This window comes from Teleopsis dalmanni, chromosome 1 (genome assembly GCF_002237135.1).
Source record: "Teleopsis dalmanni isolate 2A chromosome 1, ASM223713v2, whole genome shotgun sequence".
Lineage (NCBI taxonomy): Eukaryota > Metazoa > Arthropoda > Insecta > Diptera > Diopsidae > Teleopsis > Teleopsis dalmanni.
The window spans coordinates 78,956,796-78,980,301 of NC_051846.1; the positions used below are offsets into that span (position 1 = coordinate 78,956,796).

At 30.5% G+C, this 23,506-nt stretch overlaps 1 protein-coding gene across 1 annotated transcript in view; it reads left to right on the top strand.

Annotated features, from left to right (window-relative positions):
- Positions 1-23,263, top strand: part of LOC119668878 (protein lap4) — a 30,812-nt gene extending 7,549 nt beyond the window's left edge. Inside the window, exons 2-9 of the mRNA XM_038078551.1 lie at positions 13,301-14,078; positions 14,136-14,268; positions 17,406-17,536; positions 20,178-20,467; positions 20,543-20,863; positions 21,670-21,841; positions 21,906-22,016; positions 23,180-23,263. Of these exons, the coding sequence (XP_037934479.1) occupies positions 13,314-14,078; positions 14,136-14,268; positions 17,406-17,536; positions 20,178-20,467; positions 20,543-20,863; positions 21,670-21,841; positions 21,906-22,016; positions 23,180-23,263 (2,007 nt within the window). The 5' untranslated portion in view covers positions 13,301-13,313. The remainder of the gene's footprint in view (positions 1-13,300; positions 14,079-14,135; positions 14,269-17,405; positions 17,537-20,177; positions 20,468-20,542; positions 20,864-21,669; positions 21,842-21,905; positions 22,017-23,179) is intronic.
- The last annotated feature ends 243 nt before the right edge of the window (positions 23,264-23,506 follow it).

Sequence of the window (23,506 nt, forward strand, 5' to 3'; positions counted from 1 at the left end):
CTGAGAAATTTGGTCTCAACGTTTACACCAATAAACGAAAGGCTCGCAAAAATTCGGATTAAGGCAAAATTTTTCTTTATCACTCTAATATGTGCGCACGCCCCGACGGAAGATAAAGATGACGACACCAAGGAAATTTTCTATGAACAACTTGAACAAGCATATGAACGCTGTCCCCATCATGACATCAAAATAGTTGTTGGAGACTTCAACGCAAAGGTGGGTAAAGAAGGTATCTTTGGTGCTACTGTCGGAAAGTTCAGCCTTCACACGAAAACTTCTGATAATGGAAGAAGGCTGATTGATTTCGCCGCGGCTAGAAACATGGTGGTTAGTAGTACCAGATTCCAGCATCTCAACATACATAAGGCAACATGGCTGTCACCTGATCAAAACACAAGATCTCAAATTGATCACGTTGTGATAGACGGAAGGCATGCTTCCAGTGTCTTGGATGTACGTACTATCCGTGGAGCCAACATCGACTCGGATCATTACCTTGTTGCAGCCAAGATCCGCACACGTTTATGTGCGATGAAAAAGGTACGTGAACAAGCACAGCGAAAGCTAGACGTCGAAAAGCTGCAATCACAACAGACAGCTAATGACTTCGCTACTCGACTCTCCCAATATCTGGAAAACTCATCTGAAGAAGCCGATATATGCGCGCAATGGAACCACATCTCTAACTCTATGCGTACCGCTGCAGAAGAGGTGATCGGCTATCACCGTATACAAAGAAACAGCTGGTACGACCAAGACTGTCGCAATGCTACCGCAGAGAAAGACGCAGCATATCAAGCCACCCTGCGGTCAGTTGCGACGCGCGCTGTTAAAGAGCGATATCGGCAAAAGAGAAGGGAAGAGAAACGTCTTTTCAGGCGAAAAAAGAAGGAAACAGAAAGACGTGAGTACGAAGAGCTTGAGAAGCTGGGCGACAGGAATATGGCTCGAAAATTCTATCAAAAAATTAAAAGCCTGACAAATGGTTATAAACCCGGAGCTAATTCCTGCAAAGATGAAAACGGTAATCTGGTGATAGATGTCCAAAGCATGCTTAATATTTGGAGGGATCACTTCTCGAAACTACTAAATGGCGGTAGTAGCAATGTGACTGAAAGCGAAGATGAGCCCGAATTTTTTAATCGTTGACGATGAAATAATCGTCCCGCCTCCCGATCATAATGAAGTTAAAACAGCTATAACGCGGCTCAAAAACAACAAAGCTGCAGGCGCCGATGGTTTACCGGCTGAGCTGTTTAAAGCTGGTGGCGAAGAGCTATCAAAATGCATGCTACAGCTAATACCTCTATTACATGCTATTAAAATTTTAGGATGTTAAGATTTAGTTTAAAGAAAATTGAAATCTGAATTCAAATAAGAATTCTATTTTCGAATACTGATGATTTTTATTATGCCTCCTATTTTGTTCAAAGATCTTCAATTTATTGTTATGTAGGTTCTTTTAGTTATATATATTAATAAACAGTTTCAAGTTTTGTGACAGTTTGGTGGCATCGTGCTACTTAGCATGAAAAGAAGAGTTTTGAAATCCTGTTCTTCTTCACTTTATTCGATTCGAATTAGGCAACATCTCTCAAAAGAACATAATGGCGTTTTTAACTGCTACTCGTCTATAGAACTAAATTGGGTGTGTCACAATAATCATCAAAGGATGCAGTAACGTGGTGACAAGTTCCCAATCCGTTTCAAATCTATCTATCTATCTATTGCTGGGTTTGACAACATCCAAGAAATTCGTTACACCATTTTCGTTCTTCGGTCGTTATAAAGCGTTACTTTCAGTGTTTTATTTTAAAATTTCCTACATTCTTACCATTGCTTTTAATTTGCTATTAATTTTCATTTTCATTTTTTTAATAAATGTTTATATTTATATACATTAGTGAAAATTGTTAATTATGAAAATAATATATTTGCAATAGTGATGCCAATATATTAGCAAAAGACAGTTCAGATCTATGTTATATTTATCTGAAAGAAAACCGGATCAAAATTGTTGTATTATTTCTTAATTTAATATGTATGGAACGAGACATTTTCAGTTCGAAGCTTCAGTTATAATTAATCATTTTTAAAGGGTTTTCAAAGTTCTTTATTTAATTAAATTGTTGCTAATTGCCGTAAACATAACTAAAGGAAATTGCTACAATAAAAAAAAATATAATCAAACAATTCTTATAATATTTTATTGACTGAATGAATTATTTCGCTATAAATATAAATTTGCAAGCAATTCCATGCAAATATTTTCACCATTTTTAAATTCAATTTAAAATAAATACTAGTTCAATTATTTTTAACTTACTTTGTGTGTTGTTACAACATCGAGCATAAATCATATATAAAAACTCTGCTGCTCCTCTGCTACAGAATTAATTTTGTGAATAGTGGGCAGAATATATTTTTTTGTTCATCAATTAGAGATTTTTAAAAAATATCAAATTTAATATTTAAAAATATTAATGCGTTAATTTGCTTAACATAATCACATATTCATATAACAAAAATCAATTAAATTTATTTTTATTCACTAAAATTAATAAAAATACTAAAACTAAGAAAATTCAAGATGGCCTCTACGTATGCATTCGCGTCACAATTTTTTGATTTATTATTTATACAATTAAAATCGTTTCGTATTTAAAAATGATTTTACTAAAATTTATATTTTACACTAGTAATGTTATTGTCAATTAAATAAATCCAATTATTTTTTTTTTATTAATAACGTAATACTTTTCACATTTTTCATATTCGTGATAACTCACTTTAACGGACATTTCGCTACTGATTTCTTACCTTTGTAGTCGATCATTTCCTTCTCTTTTGTTTTTGTCGTTCTCATTAATTTGGAAAGAAGACACACTTATGTATTTGCATTTAGGCAAATCAAATTGATTACAACGCCAAACATATGACATGTAGGTGTGAAGTAATGGCAATGACAACATAAACAAAAGAATCAATCATACATTTTACCGAAATAAGCATATTGCACACATGTTGCAACAACTTCAAATTTACGCACAATGCATCTTCTTTAATGAATCTTTAAATTTTTTAAAATATTTCTTAAAAATGTAATATGAATAAATTAATAAATATTATAAATAGGTACTTAATGGCTTAGAAAACACATAAAATTGAAAATATATATGATTTGCAAGTAAATAATTATTACTGTGAACAGCAACGAATGACAGCCACACCAAACAATGGAATTTATTATTTTAAGTATGAACACTTAAATCGCGAACAATTCTTCCTTCAAAATTACAATAATACAAAAGAAAAGTGGTTTCGATCTTGTCCATGCTTCAACAGTCAATTTTGTTAAAAATCATATAAATTAATTGCACTTAAATTAAAAATGAATAAAGTATTCGTGTTGCTGTAAAGCTAGACTTTCTTTTTATAGTGACAAAGAAGCTTTATTAAAATTTAGAGGGGTTTTGAATAGCAAAGAAAGAAATAAAGGACAAACACAAATATTTATTTTAATTTTATTGAAGTTTGGCTGACCATATAACGCTGTTTCGAGTATTGCCAAGTACTCTTCATCAGTGGTCTATGGAATAATCTAATTTTTATTTAGTTTATAGTCCATATATAATTTGTTTGGACTGCAAGTGCCAGGCTTAGAACTCGTGCCTGTCAAATTAGAAGCGATGACTAATCGTGTTTATCCACAAGAAGCCAAGGCTGCACAAACTTTTAATGCTCAAGTTCCAGGTTTTATTGTCACTTATTTTTTTATTTAATTAGTGACACCAACCAAAGCACTTGCCGTGCTTTAAATTAGAACGAGCTTATAAACTACAGCTTTATTTTGGAAATGCAAGTTCAACGAATTGAAAGTTAACTTTTGGGTTCGCCTATTCTTTATTTTTTCAAAGCTACTCTTTTTGTAGAGACATTTTGTAAATGCATATTGTTTTGCTTACTATATGTAAAGCGACCATTCTGGTGCTTTTTACAAAGAAGCTATGCTATGTTATTCTACATACTTTATTCAAAAATTAGACTTGTGAAAAATAAGAACAATATGTTAAAATATAATATTGTTCAGCTTTTTCTAACCGCGAAAGCGGATTTGTAGAATAACATAGCATAGCATAAAATAGTCTATAGTGTAGTGACTCCTGGAATTAGATCTACAGTTATTTAGTAAAGCAATGACAGTGTTGGTCAATCAACAAAACTCCCCCTGCAAAGTGTCAATTACATGATAAGTTTAAGTTTAAATACTAAGATTCTAGTTACTTTACTAATAAGAAGAAAAATAGATAGATTTTCTGATATTGCTAAAGAAATTTTTTCGGCTGTGTGTGATTTTTATAATGTTAAATTAAAAACCAAAGTTATAATATAAAGTCATAAATAAATAAAAAGGAATTATTTATGTATATACCAGCATAATACATAAAAATAAGTGTACATTACGTTTTTTTTTTAAAATTTAAATATGTAATATATGTATTAATGAAAGATTGTAATGACCATGTATTTATGTAACTATACTATAATTCGATGGATGTTAAACATATTTTCTTGAATCTGCATAAATACAAATTCCATGTGAAAAACGTCACGAGACTTCGAATGAAAATTGCAGTTTCTTGTACATAAAAGTCAACTCACATTATAAATTTAGGTCAAAGCAAGGATGAGCCTTTACAAGGACTTTCGCACCAAGTAATATTGATGATTTTGTTACACATGATTTGCATTTGTCATTAAGAGCGACTTTCTTTCTGCACTGCTTCTGTAAGGTCTGCTAAACATCGGCAGCTGAGTTCACTTAATATTGCACAGGAATTTATTAAAGAGAAACCAATCAGGCACATTTCCTTAAAGATAAAACCGTTAAAGTCAGAAAAAAGAAATTTAATAGATTCACTAATATATCAATATAAGAGCTTCTATGTAAATATTTTCGCATACCTTTTTTCGGTTAAAAGCAGGAGCTGACTATTCCATTTGCTTATATTCACAAAGTGTAATATATCCTTAATTTCGTTTTTTTAAGTGAGCTGCTTCTCTTCCACTTCAATTTCTGAGAAGGTAGTAACTAAATTGAAATTATCATTATGATTATTGCGTTAAAGGAGATAATGACAATTTAATATAATCCAAACATATACATTTCACCTTCACCACCAAGTTTTACTTTACTTTCCTTACAGTTTTCTGCCAACTCCACACCTGCCTAAGTCTTAAGTGAATTCAAGAAAATTGTTTTTTTCTTAGAATGCCGCATTTTCGCAAAGAGTGAGTTTGTGAGGACACCATTAAGTTTCCTTAATGAGGTTTTAGTTCATAAATAGAAAGAATTATTCTGAAAAAGTACGAATGGATTACCTAAATTGTGTGAGTTTGGCATTGTGTGCAGCAGTGAGCAGAGGAAAGTTTCTGAAAGAGTTGAAAGAGTTGAAAGACAAACAAGGTAAAAATTTATTTTAATGATTTACTGCCTTAAAGTGATTATGTTTCCTTTACGTCCTTAACGTGGAACAATGGAAGCTTGGAAGAACAACTAAACGAAGAAACAACAGTAACAGGCAAAAACAATGGGAAGAAGTCTTCTAAAGAGTTTGCAGGCAGTTGTGGTGGTGCCATTTGAAGCATTTGAAGCTACTCGTGTATATGCGATAAACCAGCGGACTAGGACGGGGGTAGTAACATGTTATGCATTATGGTTTTTAGTAATAACTTTCGTGACATGTTTGTATTGTTACGATTTTTCTGTTCCATGAAAGGGATACACGTACGGATGGTTGTGATTATATCTGTTTCTGTAAATGTTTTTAAAGCTTTTTAATAAGAAAAGTCAACTCGGCAGGCACATGCACACTGCGGCGCAGAGTTATTGTTGGTTTGTTGCAATGTTTTTTCAAATATAATATGTTTGCAGTGTTGGAATTGCTATAATGGAGTCGATGTTGTTGGTGACGTGAAGTGAAATGGTACAACTTATTTCGCTACTCCCATAGTTTTTATAATGTATTTTCATTTGGTTTTGTTTATATATATTATATTGAATTTATTTCCTGTCATCCTTCATCCTTTTGTTGTATTTCCGCCGTTACCAATGACGTATCGTGCCGTGTGTTCTATTTTTTTTTTTTTCACTGCAAGATAACAAGAAATTTGCTTATATATATTTTCTTAAAATTCTGAAGAAAATCATTTGGAGTTGTAGTATTACTGGCAGCAGTTTGTATGTATGGTCGGTGTTTGGACTCAATTTTATTTTTAGTTTTTATTTATCAACTTTTGGGTTCAATTTTTTGACACTATTGATTTTATTCAAAATCATAAAATATCCTTTCTTTCTTACCTAATAAAAGAATACACAAACTCAGTTGCTTTGATTCTTCCACTAAAAAATGAAGTTTAAATTTTCCTTCACTCCGACTGCTCTCCTCTTCTTTGCATTTTTTATGAACTTTTTAGTTTAACAAGTTGCCCTTTTCCCTTTTCTTTGGGAAAATTGTCATTTCTTTTTGTGTAGTCAGCTTCATAAATATTTAATTAAAAAGAAAATCAATACTTGACATGTAAGCCATGTTTGTCAGTTTCTGTGTAAACTCGTTTTTTAATATTTCGCCTCTTTTCATATTTCTAATGCTCATAGAATTGCCTCGTCATTACGTATTTTTAATGCTTCTGGTGTGTTGACTGATAGTAATTTTTCCATTTTCCGTTTGAAATTGTTTTGCTTGGCGCATATCCCACCTCGTCATTTTGCGTCTTTTGTGAATTTTCCAACGTTTCTTGCTCCACTTTACACGAGAGAACTGCATATCAAATGAGACGTATTTACTTTGTTGGAAAACAAGAGCTGTCTGCGAAACTGATTTGAATGACATGTCTTCAAATCAGTGGAGGTTAATAACATCCACTTTTATGTTTTTATAAAATTCTCATTACGTTTAAGCTCAGGAAACCGAAAGATTAAATATGTCTTCCTTATTTTGTGAAATCGCTTTATTAGTGACACTACACATTAATCTGTGTATGTTTATGAATTATTTATATTCCATACTTAGTACTAATATCTAACGGTTTGGAAAATATCTCTTGATTGTTAAGTATTATTTAATACAAAATACAGAGACTTAATAGCAATGCAATCTGAACAAGGCATTAATGATTAAATAACACCAATCAACGATGCTTCCATAAATTACGGACGTAGTAATGAATTTTTAATGTAGTTAAAGTTCAAAAACCGGTATGTGAAATGAGAGTGAAGATAATGAACTGAATAATTGGGTTTATAAAACTATAAAAATGGTAATAAAGCTTAATTTAGAAAAATATGCACTAGCCACATACCAGCTAAATTGATCTGACTATTTTGTTACAGAAATTTTAGCTCTTGTGGTGAAGAACCTATGGTATTGAACTGTCGTGTTAAGCGTGTAGCACAAATATAGAAAAAATCCAGAGAGTACAAAATAAAATTTTCCGACAAGCTACGTGCGCTCCGTGATATGACAAAAACAAATACCTACACAAAGACCTAAATCTCCCAACGGCTGAAGACCTTATTCGCAATAACATCTTAATTATACACCTTAATTTCGAAAGAGGCTCAAGTTGCATCCAAATCCTCATGTTCGACACATATCTTCTGAAACTACACTAAATTGCCTTAAAAGAAAATCATTGATAAATATGTATACCGGAGCTCAATAATATAACATATATGTATGTTAGTTTTTTAAGATTCGCAAAATTATTTTAATTTCTATTTAGAAAGATTTAATAAATAAACCAATGAAAAACAAAAAAAAAAAATGCAAAGATGATATGAAAACCAACATATACCACATGTGGTTTAACCAATATGATGCGCCGAGTAAGTATATTTTGACCATAGATTTAGTTAAAATATAGTTAAATCAAATAATTTATTTTTCTGAGTGTTTTAAGTACCAAATTTTCATTTTAAATAAACTGGCATCTTTACTTGGGATATTAATGAAGAAGTGCTCATCTGTTATGTTGAGGTTTTTCCGAGTTATTGCAACTGGGCTTCTTTATTCTTTCTTAGCCGGGAGGTTTCTACAGAGTCCCTCCCTTCTCTTTGACTTATTTAGGTATTCCTTACAAACTTCGCTGATTATTCGATGACTGTTATAAGATCTGCATACCGCCCCGTATGGCTAGAGACTGCTCTAAGATTAGATAGTGATATATATTGATAGTAAGATAATACATGATTGCCAAGCTTACCGTTAAGATGGGTGCCGTAATAAAGGGTATTAGAAATAAATAAGAAATAAATAAATAATATAAAAAATTGTAATTTCCATTTTGTGTTTTAATTTGGGGTGTCAGTTATTCAACTTTATAGATAGCTTGCAGTAAATCAGAAGAAAGTTTTTTATATAAAGGCTAATAATAAAAACAAGAATTTTTTTAGGATATCTCTATAAAACTACTAAATTGAGAACACAAACTAGAGTTACATTTGAACTATTAAAAAGGTCATTAATATTACCCTTACACGCGAGTACTATGTATTTCTACCTATTATAATATTATTTACAATATGTAATGTATATATTACTCATATATAACAGCAATCTTGATTTTAATGAAGTATATATTATTAATCATCATTATTATTAATTATCTTTTGTAATTTGTCGGTTAGCTTCATAATTCCATCGATATACCATAGAACTTCTGTGGTTTATTGGTGAAAAACTTAACCATGTGATTTTTAGAGGCTCTTCGGTCGGGAAATTTTTTACCATTAAGAGAATTTTGCAAAGATCAAACCAAAATTAGTTAGACTGTGCAAGGTCCGGGCTATATGGTGGGTGCAACAATACTTCCTAATCTAGTTTCGTGAATTTATTTCGAGTCATTATGAATATATATTGGCTGGCATTGTCATATTAACATTGAACACATATTTTTATTTTGTCATTTTTTGTTGGTTAATTCTAATTGTTTTTTCTTGATTATTTCATTCAACCGGTCAGATTGTGAAAAAATGGTTACAATTTCCACTCGTTACAATTCTAAAAAGACAGTCCAATATTATGTGCAGATTTTAGAATGATCAGTCATGTATTTAAATTATTCTTTCGAATGAAAAAATGACACTCCATTTGGCTTCTGGAAAGGACTGATATAAGAAAAGATCTTTCCTTCAGAAAATTCTAGTTCTGGTGGAAAGATGTATAGAATTCAAAAAAGATGTGTTTTTATATATTATTGATTTTGAATAAGCATTTATGGAACAGATGTCACTGGTCACTGAACTATAAATTCAAAGGATGATGATTTCTAATAAAGATGCATTAAAATTTTCCTTCTTCTTGGAAGTATATATATTGCTCTCATCACAAAGCCCTCAAAAATTTTTGTCGGGAGAGGCGAGTTGTAAACCTTTGTTATCCTTGTTAAATCATTTGGTTTTCCAAATGAAGTTGAGGAGATCCTATAAGTATGCTTTTGTTAGTTCTTTCAAACCAGTGAAAAAGCGATCCCCAAGACACTGAGGTCGCCTTGTCTGCAGTCCTGGACAGAGCCACAGGAAATGGTTGATAGATTCTACCTTCTCTTTATCTTGGCAACTCCTGTATAATCCACTTGTTGGAATTCCCCACCTGCAGGGTTGCTGAATTCTAAAATGCTTTTCTTTTTTATTTTGACCAAACTAGGCCATAAGGTTCTAATACAGTCTTCGCGGTTAGCATATAAATTGTAAGTCGCCATATTAGTGATTTCCTCTATTATCCTTTGCAGTTCACATATCGGTGTTTGTATTAAGTGGTCGGCCCCTCTTGTATGCAGTTCAGAGCAAAGCGAGACCTTGTGTTGCTTGATGCTCAATACAATCTTGAAGCGCGACTTTTCAATGCAATCTTGGTATAACCGTTTTAGATTCCCAGCTTTCAGTTCGGCCTGACTATGTACAAAAATCGTGACATTCGAAGGACGAATTGTACTTTGTTGTATAAGGTTGGCTGCTTTTTCGATAGCATATATCTCGGCCTGAAATTTTTGTATTTAGTAATTTTTATTGTTCAATTTCATACAACCCTAGAGAATTGAATTTAAAACCAATTAAAAAATTTGTAAACTTTTGTTTATATGTTCCAGTTTATGTTTATTGTTGTTGAAGATATTTCGTGCAGAATATCTTGTAAAGCAGATATAAAACTAAGTTTTAATTGTGTTTTCAAAGGAATGTTTTTGTACTATAAAATAATTTTTAATTAAGAAATAAAAAACAGACTCCTACTTAAAGAGATCAAATGCTGTATTATATCTTTACTGCAGTGAAATCTGTTAAGTTTCCATGACCCAAAGTACAAATGCATTCGAAAGGCTTGTTAAATTTATATCGTAAATGATGCTGTTGTGTAAGAAATGTTCTTTACAATGAAATAAAAATAACGAAATGCCAATAATAAGGAATTTGTCATTGTGTAAAATCTTTGCAAACTTTCAGTATCGCCATTTTTTCGCATGTTAATCAAAACTATTCTCCAAGGATATCTGTTAGAGCGCTCATAAAATATTAAGTTTTATATGCAATATTTTATTGGATTTCTTTTACTTTAGTTCAAACTTTGGCAAAGTTGTTTATAGAATATAGTTATCCTTCGAAGCCAGTGGGCATTTGCGCTACACTACACTACACTACTTTATGTAAAACTACAAGAAAAAAAACTACATAAAAACTGGGCCAATAATGTTCTTTTTACGAGATTTACGCGACTGGTGCATTTATTGTGTACATTTTGTACATTTTCTTTGAAACAAGTTCGGAAAGTCCTCTCAAGTACATGTTCTCGTAATGATGCAATAAATTAGAAATTATTCCCAACATATTCAATGCACTGTTAATTAAACCATATAAATCTGAGTTCATAATAAGCAGGGAATAATTAAATTTATTTATTTCCGCAATAACACATTCTGTACGGCCATTAAAATTGTTAAATATTACAGCATTTGGCAAAGGACTCGACATGGAATGACAACCAGTTGCATTTTATTAAACTTTGACTTGAAGCTCGAGTGCCAAATTGCACAATTTTATTTAACTTTGAGTTTGAGATTTTTATCCTTTGAAAGGGAATGACATATTTTATTTTTTATTTTTTTTATTATTATTTTGATATGTAGAAAATGAATTATTTTGATGTGCCAAAAGATGTATGATTTTGGGTAATATTTATTTTCTATGCATATAGAGTAAATACATACGTGAATACTCGTATCACATATATACACTGTACATGTAGGATGTATTTAAGAAGTTAATATAACATGTAAATATCAGCTTTAGAGTTCATACTTAGTTAAGTCCGGATATTTGTATAAGATAGTTTTTATTTGAAATATAAAAAAAAGATTCCTGCTTAAAATGGAGCAAATACTGTGTTACAGCTATGCTGCAATGATGTATATTTACATAAAATACATATAATATATATAATACATATAATATATGCTAAGAAATAAACCATCTTGCAAGCAGGTGTAGTAGTTGTTCAACGAATTTACAGAACGGAAATTAAAAAAAAAACAAATTTAGTTGTAAATAACTTCATTTTACATTATAATCTCCATCAGCTTTAATACACGTATTGTACCGATTCTATCATTTATCTGCAAGCTACTCTTAGCGGTAGCTAATATCTTTGGGTTGGATGAAAATTGTTTTTTACGGTAGAATATTTTGAGGCGTGAGACAAGTCTGAACTATATATTCGTCTTTTTATTTACTGATACTGCAAGTATTCTGTTCAGGTCCTTTTTTTTATAACAAATTTGCATTAAAATGTTTTAAAAAAGTTACAATATTGATTTGAATTCATTGCTTTACTAATTTTGAGTTAACTTACCAAAATAAATTCTTCTGTATCGTCTGTATAGATAGATGCTTATACCTTTCTTACTGATTCTCGAAGCTGAACCGAAGCACGAATTTTACTACAAATTCATAAAACAATGCATACAATTCTTTTTGTCTTTTCTGAATCGGTCAATAATGTACTGACATAAATTTACTGACAATGGGTCCAATGTGTTCTTAGACCCATTGTGCACAGAGCTTAAGAAAAACCAAAAACTTATTTTAAAATATATCGGTCAATCAATAATCTTACAATTTCTTTTTTTTTTAAAACAGTGTTTTAATGTTTTTCATTTGGAACACCCTCAAAGTTTGTACTGTCTTTTAAACAATCGACTTATGGCCCATACACAAACCACTGTTTTTTAAAGAAACAAATTTAGAAGAGTTCGAAGAAGCAACAACAAAAATTTGATTAATTTATTGAAAGTTATCTGACCATACAACACTGTTTCGAGTATTGTCAAGTATTCATTATCAATGATCTTAGGAAATATTCAAATTTTTATTTAATTAGTTTATAGTCTGTATATAATTTCTTGGACTGCAAGTGCCAGGCTTAGAACTCGTGCTTGTCAATTTAGAGATGATGACTAATCATGTATTTCAGCGACACAAATTTTCAATGCTTAAGCTCCGAGTTTTTTGTCAGTTTATTTGTGACACTAACCGTGCTTTTTAGAACGATCTTATAAACTATAGCTTTTTTGGAAACACAAGTTCAACGAATTGAAAGTTATTTTTGTAGTCGTCTATTTTTATTTCTGTTCTTTTATGGAGAAATCTGTTATACATATTGTTACTTTCTACTATATATGTAAAGCGTCTTCCTTGGGTGCAATTTTACAAAGAAGCTATGAAAATGTTACTCCTCAAGTTCTCTAATAGCGATCAGGAAAAGCTGAACAATATTGTTGTTCATATATCCTATAATTCTAATTTTTGTATGCCAACATTTTTTTGTCGAATGAGACAAATTTAAAATATGACAAATTAATTTTAAATATATTTTACAAAATCTTTGAATATATCACCAAATTGACAAGTTTATATGTCCTGTAAACAAAAAGTAAATAAATAGATCAAATGAAATTGAAGCTTTGTTCTTATAAACAATGAATTACTGAACTGGCGTTGACATTTAAGTTCTATTTTTAATAAATAAATGGTGCTCTATAAACTTGTTGAACAACTGTTACATCCTCAGTAAATACATTAAATACTTTGTTGACTTCAATATAAGCAAACAATATTACATTCTGAAATAATTCATAACTGAATGTTATTTGATATATATATATATATATGCATATAAATAGTACTTTCATTTAACAATTTAAATATGCCTTACTTGGTTTTTTAAAATATAATTTTTAATTTCAGTTCTAAACGTGTTATGCGCCTTGGGGGAGTTGGCATACCATACGACGGCGACCCCCTGACAATGAGCGCAGCTGGCAATGATTATGCTGAATTATGCGAACTTGGACCTACACGATGGAGTTCACGTGGCTATTATCATGCACCAACTGCGCACAGTTCTTCCCTTCATCCTAGCGTTCTACAACCCCAATCATCTTCAAGTGTGCCTACTGGAAGTTCAACAGGTTTGGCTTCACATCATTTACGTAGTACTAGCAGTTACGAAGCCGAAGATATTGGCATCTCATATGGTATGATAGGTCCAGCACCACCTGGTTTCAATTTGAGTGGTACATACGGTGTGGGACCACGTAATAGCACAAGTTCATTGCGTGGTGGTCGTTCCGGTTTGTACTATTCACCACCGGGAACTTCATATACAATAGTTGAACGACCGCACTCGCCGCATTACTATTATAATTCGGCGGGTGTACCAACAAAGGGAGGATCATTGCCAGGACGCGGCTCTGCATATCTATCGTCACCATCAAGTCTAATGGCAGCTGGTGGTGGTAGCGGTACACTACCAAATTCTACAGCTGCAACCGGTGTGAGTGGGCGGCATACAATGAATGGCAACAAAAAACGGCCGATATCACCCGAACAAGTGTTGCGCATGTTTGGTGCAACACAATCATCTTCAGTTCCTACAAGTAGTTATCACTATAGTAATGGTATACGTGGGGATCGCACGGGGCGTCGCAGTCCAGCTAGCAGTCCGCCGTCAACAACACATCAGGTAAGCAAAATGCACGATTTGTTAAATAAGTTTAAATAATTATAAATATGTACGCAGATATACCGTGAACGCGATCGAGACCGAAGTGTACCAAACATTCATGAATTAACGACGCGAACTGTAACAATGTCACGTGATCAGCAAATAGATCATGGCTTTGGTATTTGTGTTAAAGGAGGCAAAGACTCAGGTAAACAAAAATATTAGCAACGTTTTGAAAATTTTCTTGAATTTAATACGATACTCAAATACGTATATAAGACAATTAGCTACTTGATAACGATTTAATACATACTATATGTCATTGTGTACGTACAATATTTTTGCATAAAATTTCAATAGAACTGAAGGACCTCGATAAAAGCATATACTTGTAATAAAATATTTTATAAGCAATTGCCGCACATGCAATGAACTGACATATTTCTATTAAAGCTTTTTATTTTTACACCTGATGTTCACCCCAACCACATGGCACGTCCGCGGCATATTCCTTAAGTACTCGTCCTTTACCGCGTATTAATGGAACAATTTATTGTAGCAGCAACTTTTATTTATAGTTCTTAACTGACTACGTATGTACTTTAAAATCAATAAAAATCTTTTGTGGGGTGAGATTTGGCTGAGGAAGAGCCACTTCTGCTGACAGCATATGCTTCATTCGGTATATTTAGAGCATATGAGCCGGTGCAGCAATGCATAAGTTCTTTACACGGCACTATGGGTAACCAGTTTGCTTCTAATTGGTGTGAATATGTCAAAAGGTTACTTTTTCAATTAAATTTCAATCCTTTGCCGTTCATATTACTGTCATTATTAGTTTAAAGACTTACGGCAACGTTGTTGAAGGAGCCTTTTCATTTAAATTACATTGATTATTATGAGATTAACTTGTTATTTAATATGTTTTTGAAGAAATTTTAATTTCAAATTTCTGTAAAACTATTAATCGTAAATTTATAAAATTTCACAGTCACAGGTAATAGACGGTGTAGTGACTTTAGTTTTAATTTTTAATAAAGGATGAATTTCTAATGCATTAAGTCTAATAATTGAATTTTATTGTATTAGAAAATTAACTAATTTAATTTAATTTAATAAATATGTTTATTGTATTAAGGATGTGAGTTTAAAATCAGTAATGATTAAGATTTCAAAGTTGTTAATCGAGTTTTTCGTTCATGGCTTGCATTTATAAATATATCTTCTCTGGTTTCACAATATTCATTAAATTATAGGCACCCATAACAATATAAATATCATATTCATTTTTAAAGAAAAAATCTCTGATCCAAAACCATCAAAACTACAGTATTACTCTTTGTGGAAGGAATGATTTTTTTATTAACTACTACATTTAAATTCGCCAACTAATAGTATTAGTTAATGGAAAAATTAAATATTTGCTAGTTTTTAGTATAATAGGTACTATGTTCAGACAGCCAAATTTCCTTAATTTTGTAAAAATGAAATTAAGTTAATTTTGAAAGTGTTCATACTGCCCCAAATTAAGGAAATCATATGTTTTTTGGTTACAAATCGAATATTAAATGTCAATCACATGCTTCAAACATCATTTGTATCTGGAAAATTTTAAAAGTGACTATTATAACTATAAAGGATGGCATACAGTAGCTTTATTAACTTTAGTGGATTTCAGGTGAATTATTATTTATCACTCTGTTTTAAATTTGAAAATTTGCACTACTTTCAAAATATTTCCCGGTTTTATTAAAATCAACTATCATTCACATTTATTTAAAAAAAATGTTGATTTTCCGTTATCTCAACTTTATCTTTTGCTTAAAATTAATCTAACGCATAGTTGCATTTGAAATATCTCTTAATTTCAGCCCTTGTTTCAACGAAATTAAGACAATTTTCCTTTATGTGGTTCTCACCTCAAAACTGAATTTTGTATGGAAAAAATAACTTAATTTCGCTGAAATGAAGATGAAATTAAGATTACTGCGAAATTAAGGTGTGTCTGAACATTGTATATGTTTTAAATGAAGTCTCAATTGAGTTTCAAAAGTTTACTCCAATGGTGTTTCAATTCTTGATACCTTTTGAAAACTAAAATTTTCTAACTAAATAGAAAATGTAAAATATTTTATATAAAAAATATTTGAAAATATTTAAGTAGTTACAATATTCATTCGTTAAGTTTTTTATCTTTTTCTAATATATCTTGTGTAAAACGAATTCATTTGAAAACTATCTACTGTATATAGTTTCGAAAGACTATAAGTTAAAAGAATTAAGGGCTGACACTGTAGCGACGTACTGGAACTGTTTTGCGGTTGATGAAAGTTAGATTTTATTGACAAATTTTTTAATACGATATGATATTTTTGTTAGTCGATTATAATTAAAATCAGTTTAATTAAAATTAAACACTTATAAATCAAAATTAAAATTTTATTTCATTGTAAAATTTAATAAAATTTAAATATGGAGACTGTGATAAATGGAGGAAATATTTGTATTTTTTATTTATTATTAAATTAATTTTTGACAAAGAGTAGTTTGAGTTCTCTAAGTTCAATGATGTTCCAATTTTTGACATATGCCGAGCCACCCACCCACTTTTTATATATTTGTCACCTTTAGGTTTCCACCTTTAAATTATTTTTCAATCAGGTTTGAACCCTAAGTTCGCCCCTAAGTCAAAACTCTCTGGCAGACATCCCAGTCGGGGTTTTTTAGTGGATCCTAGAAGGGTGGCCAAAGTTCTTGGAAGAGAAGATACTTTGGTCACCTGAGCTGAACCCCACACACCAGTGTGACTGTTCTGTTCAGGAGATTTTTTTGCGCCAACTATAAAATAGGTAGAAACACAAAACTGCCACATTCCAAATCTTTTTGACAGAACGAAGTCTGTCGGGTCCGCTAGTAAATAATAGATATATAGTACTATATATATATACCTGTATATTATAGTAATACATCAAACCACAATCCTAACAAATTTGCTGTTATTGTTGATGACATATTTCTCTTGGGGTCTATTTGTGTCAATGCTATTCCAGCTTTTTTACTTCTGCTAAATAATATAATTCTTATAGTTTTATTGTTAACGTCTCTTGGGATCTATATATTTGTGTCAATGGTATTCCAGCTTTTTCACTTCTTCTAAATAATATAATTCTTATAGTTTTGCAAATATTTACTACTGATATTATCACTTTTTTTACAAGAATGGCAAAGTCACGTTTTGACCAGTGAATTGATTTGGACGTATTACATATTTAATATTATTATAAATTATTTAATTTAAATATTAAAATTTTATTATTTATAATTTTACATTATAATATATTGCAGGATTAGGTGTTTATATATCACGCATCGAAGAAAATTCAGTAGCGGAAAGGGCTGGTCTGCGGCCTGGTGATACAATCCTAGAAGTTAATGGTACGCCTTTTACTTCAATAAATCACGAAGAAGCACTGAAGGTGAGATATGTTGTATTGCTATTATCATTGAATGAATTGTAAAAAATAAAATTTATATTCAAATATTAATAACACTCACAACTTTTCACATATGAACCTTGCACATTTGTACAAACCCAAACTTCACAAGCAAACACATTAGTAATTATTATATATATTGTTTAATAAATAACATCACAATTTTGTGGGACGTATAATATGTAGCACCTTTAAAGTTAAAGAATTTATAGACATGGTTAGAATGTTTTCCTTTAAAAAAAATAATATAAAAGGATTTTAATATGTTAGAAATTCTTATTTCTAGAAGTATATCACAAAAAGATCAACCTTAAACATTAGAATTATGGAAAATACGAACAATAGTTTTGTTAAGCTTTACTAAATCGAGATTAGCGAACTTGTAGAGTAACATTTGTATAGCTTCTTAGTAAAATTGTACCCAAGAAAGACGCTTTACATATATATTTTATAGTAAGTAAAAATATGAATAACAGATGTCTCTACAAAAGAACAGCTTTGAAATATAAAATAGGCGACTACAAAAATAACTTTTAATTCGAAGAACTTATGTTTTCAAAAAAAGCTCTAGTTTATGAGCTCATTCTAATTAAAAAAAAAAATCATGGCAACCAATTAGTGTCACTTACAAATTAAGTGACAAAAAACTTGGAGCTTGAGCATTGAAAGTTTGCGCAGCCTTGGCCACTAGTGGATAAATACGTTTCTAATTTGATAAGTACGAGTTCTAAGACTGGCACTTACAGCCCAACAAATTGTAAACGAGTTATAAACAATTAAATAAAAATTCAAAGACTTCCGAAGATCACTGATGATGATTACTTGGCAATACTTAAAGCAACATTTTATGGTCAGCCAAATTTCAATAACTTAATCAAATTTTTGTTGTTGCTTTTTCATTCTATTCGAACCCTTTTAGTTTCTTGTCGTCATAAGACACATCAAACTCGACAAAAAAATTAACCTTATTATTACACTTATATTTAACAGTCAATTAATTTTAATTATTACTGCCATTATTGATTTGAATAGATTAAACAGTAGCTTAATCTCTGTTGTTAATTGTTTATACTATTAACATTCATGACTTATAATAAGAGAATTGATTTTCATGGAAAATCAGATTTTGAAATCAATTCGATTTACTAAGAATAAGATTAAGATAAGATTAAGCTTCTCATCAGTTTTTGTCATCAAATGAAATATGATTGTTTCGCATGCTAGGTCCATTCTCGTTGAAAATAATATATAAAAGACTGGATATTATATTATTTAAATAATAATATGTATGCTGATTCTTTTTTCGAATCAGCGCAACTGGGCACTTTTACACTTTGATAGCTGGGGGTACTACAGGGTCCCACCCATCTCATTGACTAATTTATGTATTGCCTATAAGCTTCATGATTATTCAGTGATTGATCTAAGATCTGCGTACCTCCCCGTGCGGAGAGTGATTACTCTAAGATTAGATAGTGGTAAGTAGAATAGCCTGTCAATTTTCGCATATAACTTTAGGACACTGACCCTTATGTATTTTTTGTCGTTTGTGCGGATGTACCAAGGCACTTTGAAGAGTTAGTTTTTGTTAGTTTTATATAGATTATTTAATAAAGATGGGTTGACTAATAGAGAATGCAGTCTTTTGAAAAAATTCAATTACCAATCGATCTATAACAGTTAAAGGTAGAAATAATCATTTTACTCTTACAGTTAGTTTATTAAAAATGTTTATATATTTTTATCATAAGTTGTATAAAGGATTTAAGAATTTTATGTATAACAATAATATACTTAATAACACTTAAATACTACTTGAGAAAAAATTGGCAATAGATAAGAATTCTGTTTTCCTCTCACCTTTATATTTTATTTAACAATTATGTTATTAATTTAATTAAATTAATTTTAATTTATTCGGTTGTAGTCGAAAACAGTGATTGAAATATATTGAAAATTATTTATATATATAAACTTATATATAATAAAAAATTTTCCATTGCTTCTACTATTGAGGTTTAATACTTGTCTGAATCCAATTGTTCAATGATTTTGTGTCTTGCCATAATAAGAACAATTTAATATCTTTAATAAAATAAAAAAAATTAAAAAAATCTTATTTACTGATGTGATGTATATTTTTTGTTCTTAGAATACATAATATTATTATCAGTTTAAAAAGTAATTAATAACTTGAATGCCAAAAGTGTTCCTAAACGTAAACTAAAGAGTTCCCAACAATGTTACATTTTAGTCCGTACAAAAACAATTTTCACATTAAAATTGCACAATATATTTGCACAATTTATCCAACACAACACTTCAAACACAAAAGCACCATTCCAGCACAAAGCACCTAAAATTCTTCTCAAGAAATACAAATTAAAATATAGTTCAAGTTACGTAGGATTTTACGCCACTATTTTTATATAAATATTTTTTAGTTAAAATTAATTTCATTTATTTTTAAATTAATATTTTTACACTGACTTATTAATTGCATAGTTTTATATTGCTTAAGTTGTTTGTTTTGATTTCTTCCACCTATGCTTTTTATTTCTGTACTCCTCTTTCTCTTTCTATTATTTGACTCCTTCTATTGCCACATTTTTTCTTAACGCAGAGATGTGTGCAGATATTGAAATCATCACGTCAAATCAGTATGACGGTGCGTTCACCCCCGACACTTAATTCAACGGCACCCTTGCATGGTTTTGGGCCACCTTCACGGGATCCAATGTATGCTTCGATGGCTCCCCTGCTGCCACAGAATGCTGCGCAAACAGGTGCATTACCACCAGGTGCATCTGGTGGTTTACCATTTCGTCAAACATGTTCCTGGATGGACCGACATGGGCGTCCCGCATCACCGCCTATGGAATATGGCGGCCGACGTAGTGAACGTAGAGATAGGTAAGTTATAATCGTTTTACTTTTATTTTATTATATACTCCATGATTAAACACATATACTTTTGTAATTTTGTAGAATTCGAAGAGTTGAATTACTCATCGAACCGGGCCAATCATTAGGTCTAATGATACGTGGTGGTGTTGAATATGGACTTGGTATTTTTGTTACTGGCGTTGATAAAGATAGTGTAGCTGATCGCGCTGGTTTAATGGTAGGCGATGAAATACTAGAAGTGAATGGTCAATCATTTCTTGATGTGACCCATGATGAGGCTGTTAGTCAGTTAAAATATCACAAACGTATGTCTCTTGTGATACGTGATGTTGGTAAAGTGCCACATTCCTGCACATCGATTGAAATGGAACCTTGGGATGCGTATAGTCCAACGGGGACAAGGTAATAATTTCAAAATTCAAAATATCTTCATTATAATTGAAGTAGATATTATAATTGAAATAAATTTAATTAATTAATATATAGTTAATATATATTAATATATAATATATAATTAGAAATTTTAATAAAACAAATTGAAGCATTCGTGAACGAATACCCAAATTGCAAGTTGTTGATATCTAAATCTAATTAATATGAATGGTCTATATACTGTAATAACCTAAAAAAATTTAAAGCAAATATATTTTCTAAGAGAATTATTTTTATTTTTTCATAATTTTCTTTTACTTTCGTGTTATTGTTTATATTAAATTATAGTATGCTTATAGCATAGTGAATGAAATGTGAATAGTAAACAAAGGAGTGATTTTCGAGTATGAACACTTAAATTTAAAAGTGAGTTACGCTTCTGCTCGGATCATGGGAGTAGTGAGTGAATACTTGATGTGAAAAATGAGTGTTAGTAAGAGAGTAGAAAATGTAGTCGAAATGGAATGTTATTTTTAATTGATTTTAATTAGAAAAGTAAAATCTTAGTATTAATCCGATAATATTAACATATTCAGTTCAAAAATAGTTATGTATATTTCATATACAAATTGTATAGGTGCATAGTTGTAATTTAAAAAAAAAATTACATATTATTATACCATAAATAAATTATATATATGGAACTATATATATATATTAAAAAAATGTATATATTTATGTATAATTATTACAAAATATAATAAAAATATTTTACTTTTATTACTACTTTTAATATAATTTAATTAATTTTCAATTTTTTTCTATTTACATTTTAGAGCGCGTCGGAAAGGTCCAATAAGCGCAATGGTAGAGGAGAAAGCACTTTCCCTCCTATCACGTCATCAATTTGCAAGTCTTTCGTATTATATTGCTGAATATTGTGCGAGAGCAATGACCATAGATGCCTTTGTAGCCGTCTTACTTGAGATGTTGGACACATACGAAAAAGTAAAGATTCACAATAAATTTAATAATTAATTTAATTAATTATTTTAATTAATTTCTATTTCAGCATACGTTAGTGACGGAAATACGTGAACTAATATATCCTGAGGATCGTTCTAGATATGATGAGCTTGTTTATCGTAGAGATCGAGACCCATATAGTGTGGATAGACACAGGGTATATAAAAATATTATTATTTTTCTATGACTCTAGTTTAATTTAATTTTTGTTATCAGGAATAGCAAAGTTTTTTTATATTGTGTAGTACAAAAATTGTCTGAGTAAAAGATAAAAGGCAGTTTCTTTTATAATAAAAAAAATTGACCATGCAAAATAATTTACAACATGACAATGTCAAACTTTTTACAATTTACAAAAAAATTTAGTAAAGGATTAAAAGCCACACCTTAAGCAGTTTACAAAAAATGGAGAGAGAATTCGATCAAGCGTTGTATATCATTTAATGGAGTTTATATATGACTATTTGAGAATCAATAAGTTGTAGTAGTAAAAGATATTATGAACATTTATATTCACAACAGTTCTTCATTAAGTAAGGTTAGGGTAGGCTATACCGGCGATCACTGGTGGATCCACTTAGGCCTATTGCCCCATTGTGTTACCGTATACGTAGGAAAAACTCAGGGTTAAAAATCGCCTAGAACCTTTGGCGAAGCCTAAAATGCTATTTAGTGTCAGGTCTTGTAATTGATCAAGATCCTCAAGAAAAGGGTTTCCTAAAGTGTTGAGTCGCCGCAGTGTATGAGCTGTGCAAAAACATAGTAGATGAAAGGCACTCCTATCGTCTTCCCCACAACTGCGAGAGGTTTGATTGAAAGGAAGACACAATTTTCTAGTAGAGTTTTCTTGTTTACAGTGACCTGTAAGTAAACTTACCAAAAGACCGATATTTCTATGGAGTATCACATTGAGATTTTTGGGTTTTTTTTATGGGAACGTGGCCAGATTGCATATAGATGCCTACATATCGTTGAGTTTTCCCATCTTTTATTAAAAATTTCAGCAAAGATGGAACTCAGTAACAGTTTGTTCACATTTATTATTTTATTTGAATATTTTAAAACAGAAATTGTTGATTAATATGGAAAAATTTTTAAGAAATTAAATTACGAATTTTCATGTCTGAAGTGCCTCACATAACATATATGAGAAAATAAACAAAAATTGTATGCAGTAGGTTATATTAAATATGATTATAATTTATAGTTTATTCTTTTAATAACCTTGCTGCTTAGAACTTAAAACCATATTTTATTATTTTTATTGTTTATAATAAATAATTAAATTTCTCAACTAATTTCCGTCATTTCAAATTGCAGCGTAAAGGAGAATCAGCCGCTCGTGATTTGCCGGTAAGCTTTTTAGAAGATTTATTCTACGACACAGACACTATATACACTTAAAATAATACTTCTATTAACGAGTATTTTAATAATAAAATATAATAAAAAATCAAATAATAAAAATTTATTACATATTTAATAGCATGAATTTATGTGTAAAAACTAATTCTATAAATTAAATAAATTAATATTTTTTGTGTTAAAAATTTATTATTTTCCACAATAATTAATTATTTTTCGTGTTATTATTGTTGTTGTTGTTGTTAGCCAAAATAATACTTATAAGATACATAACTTAAAATA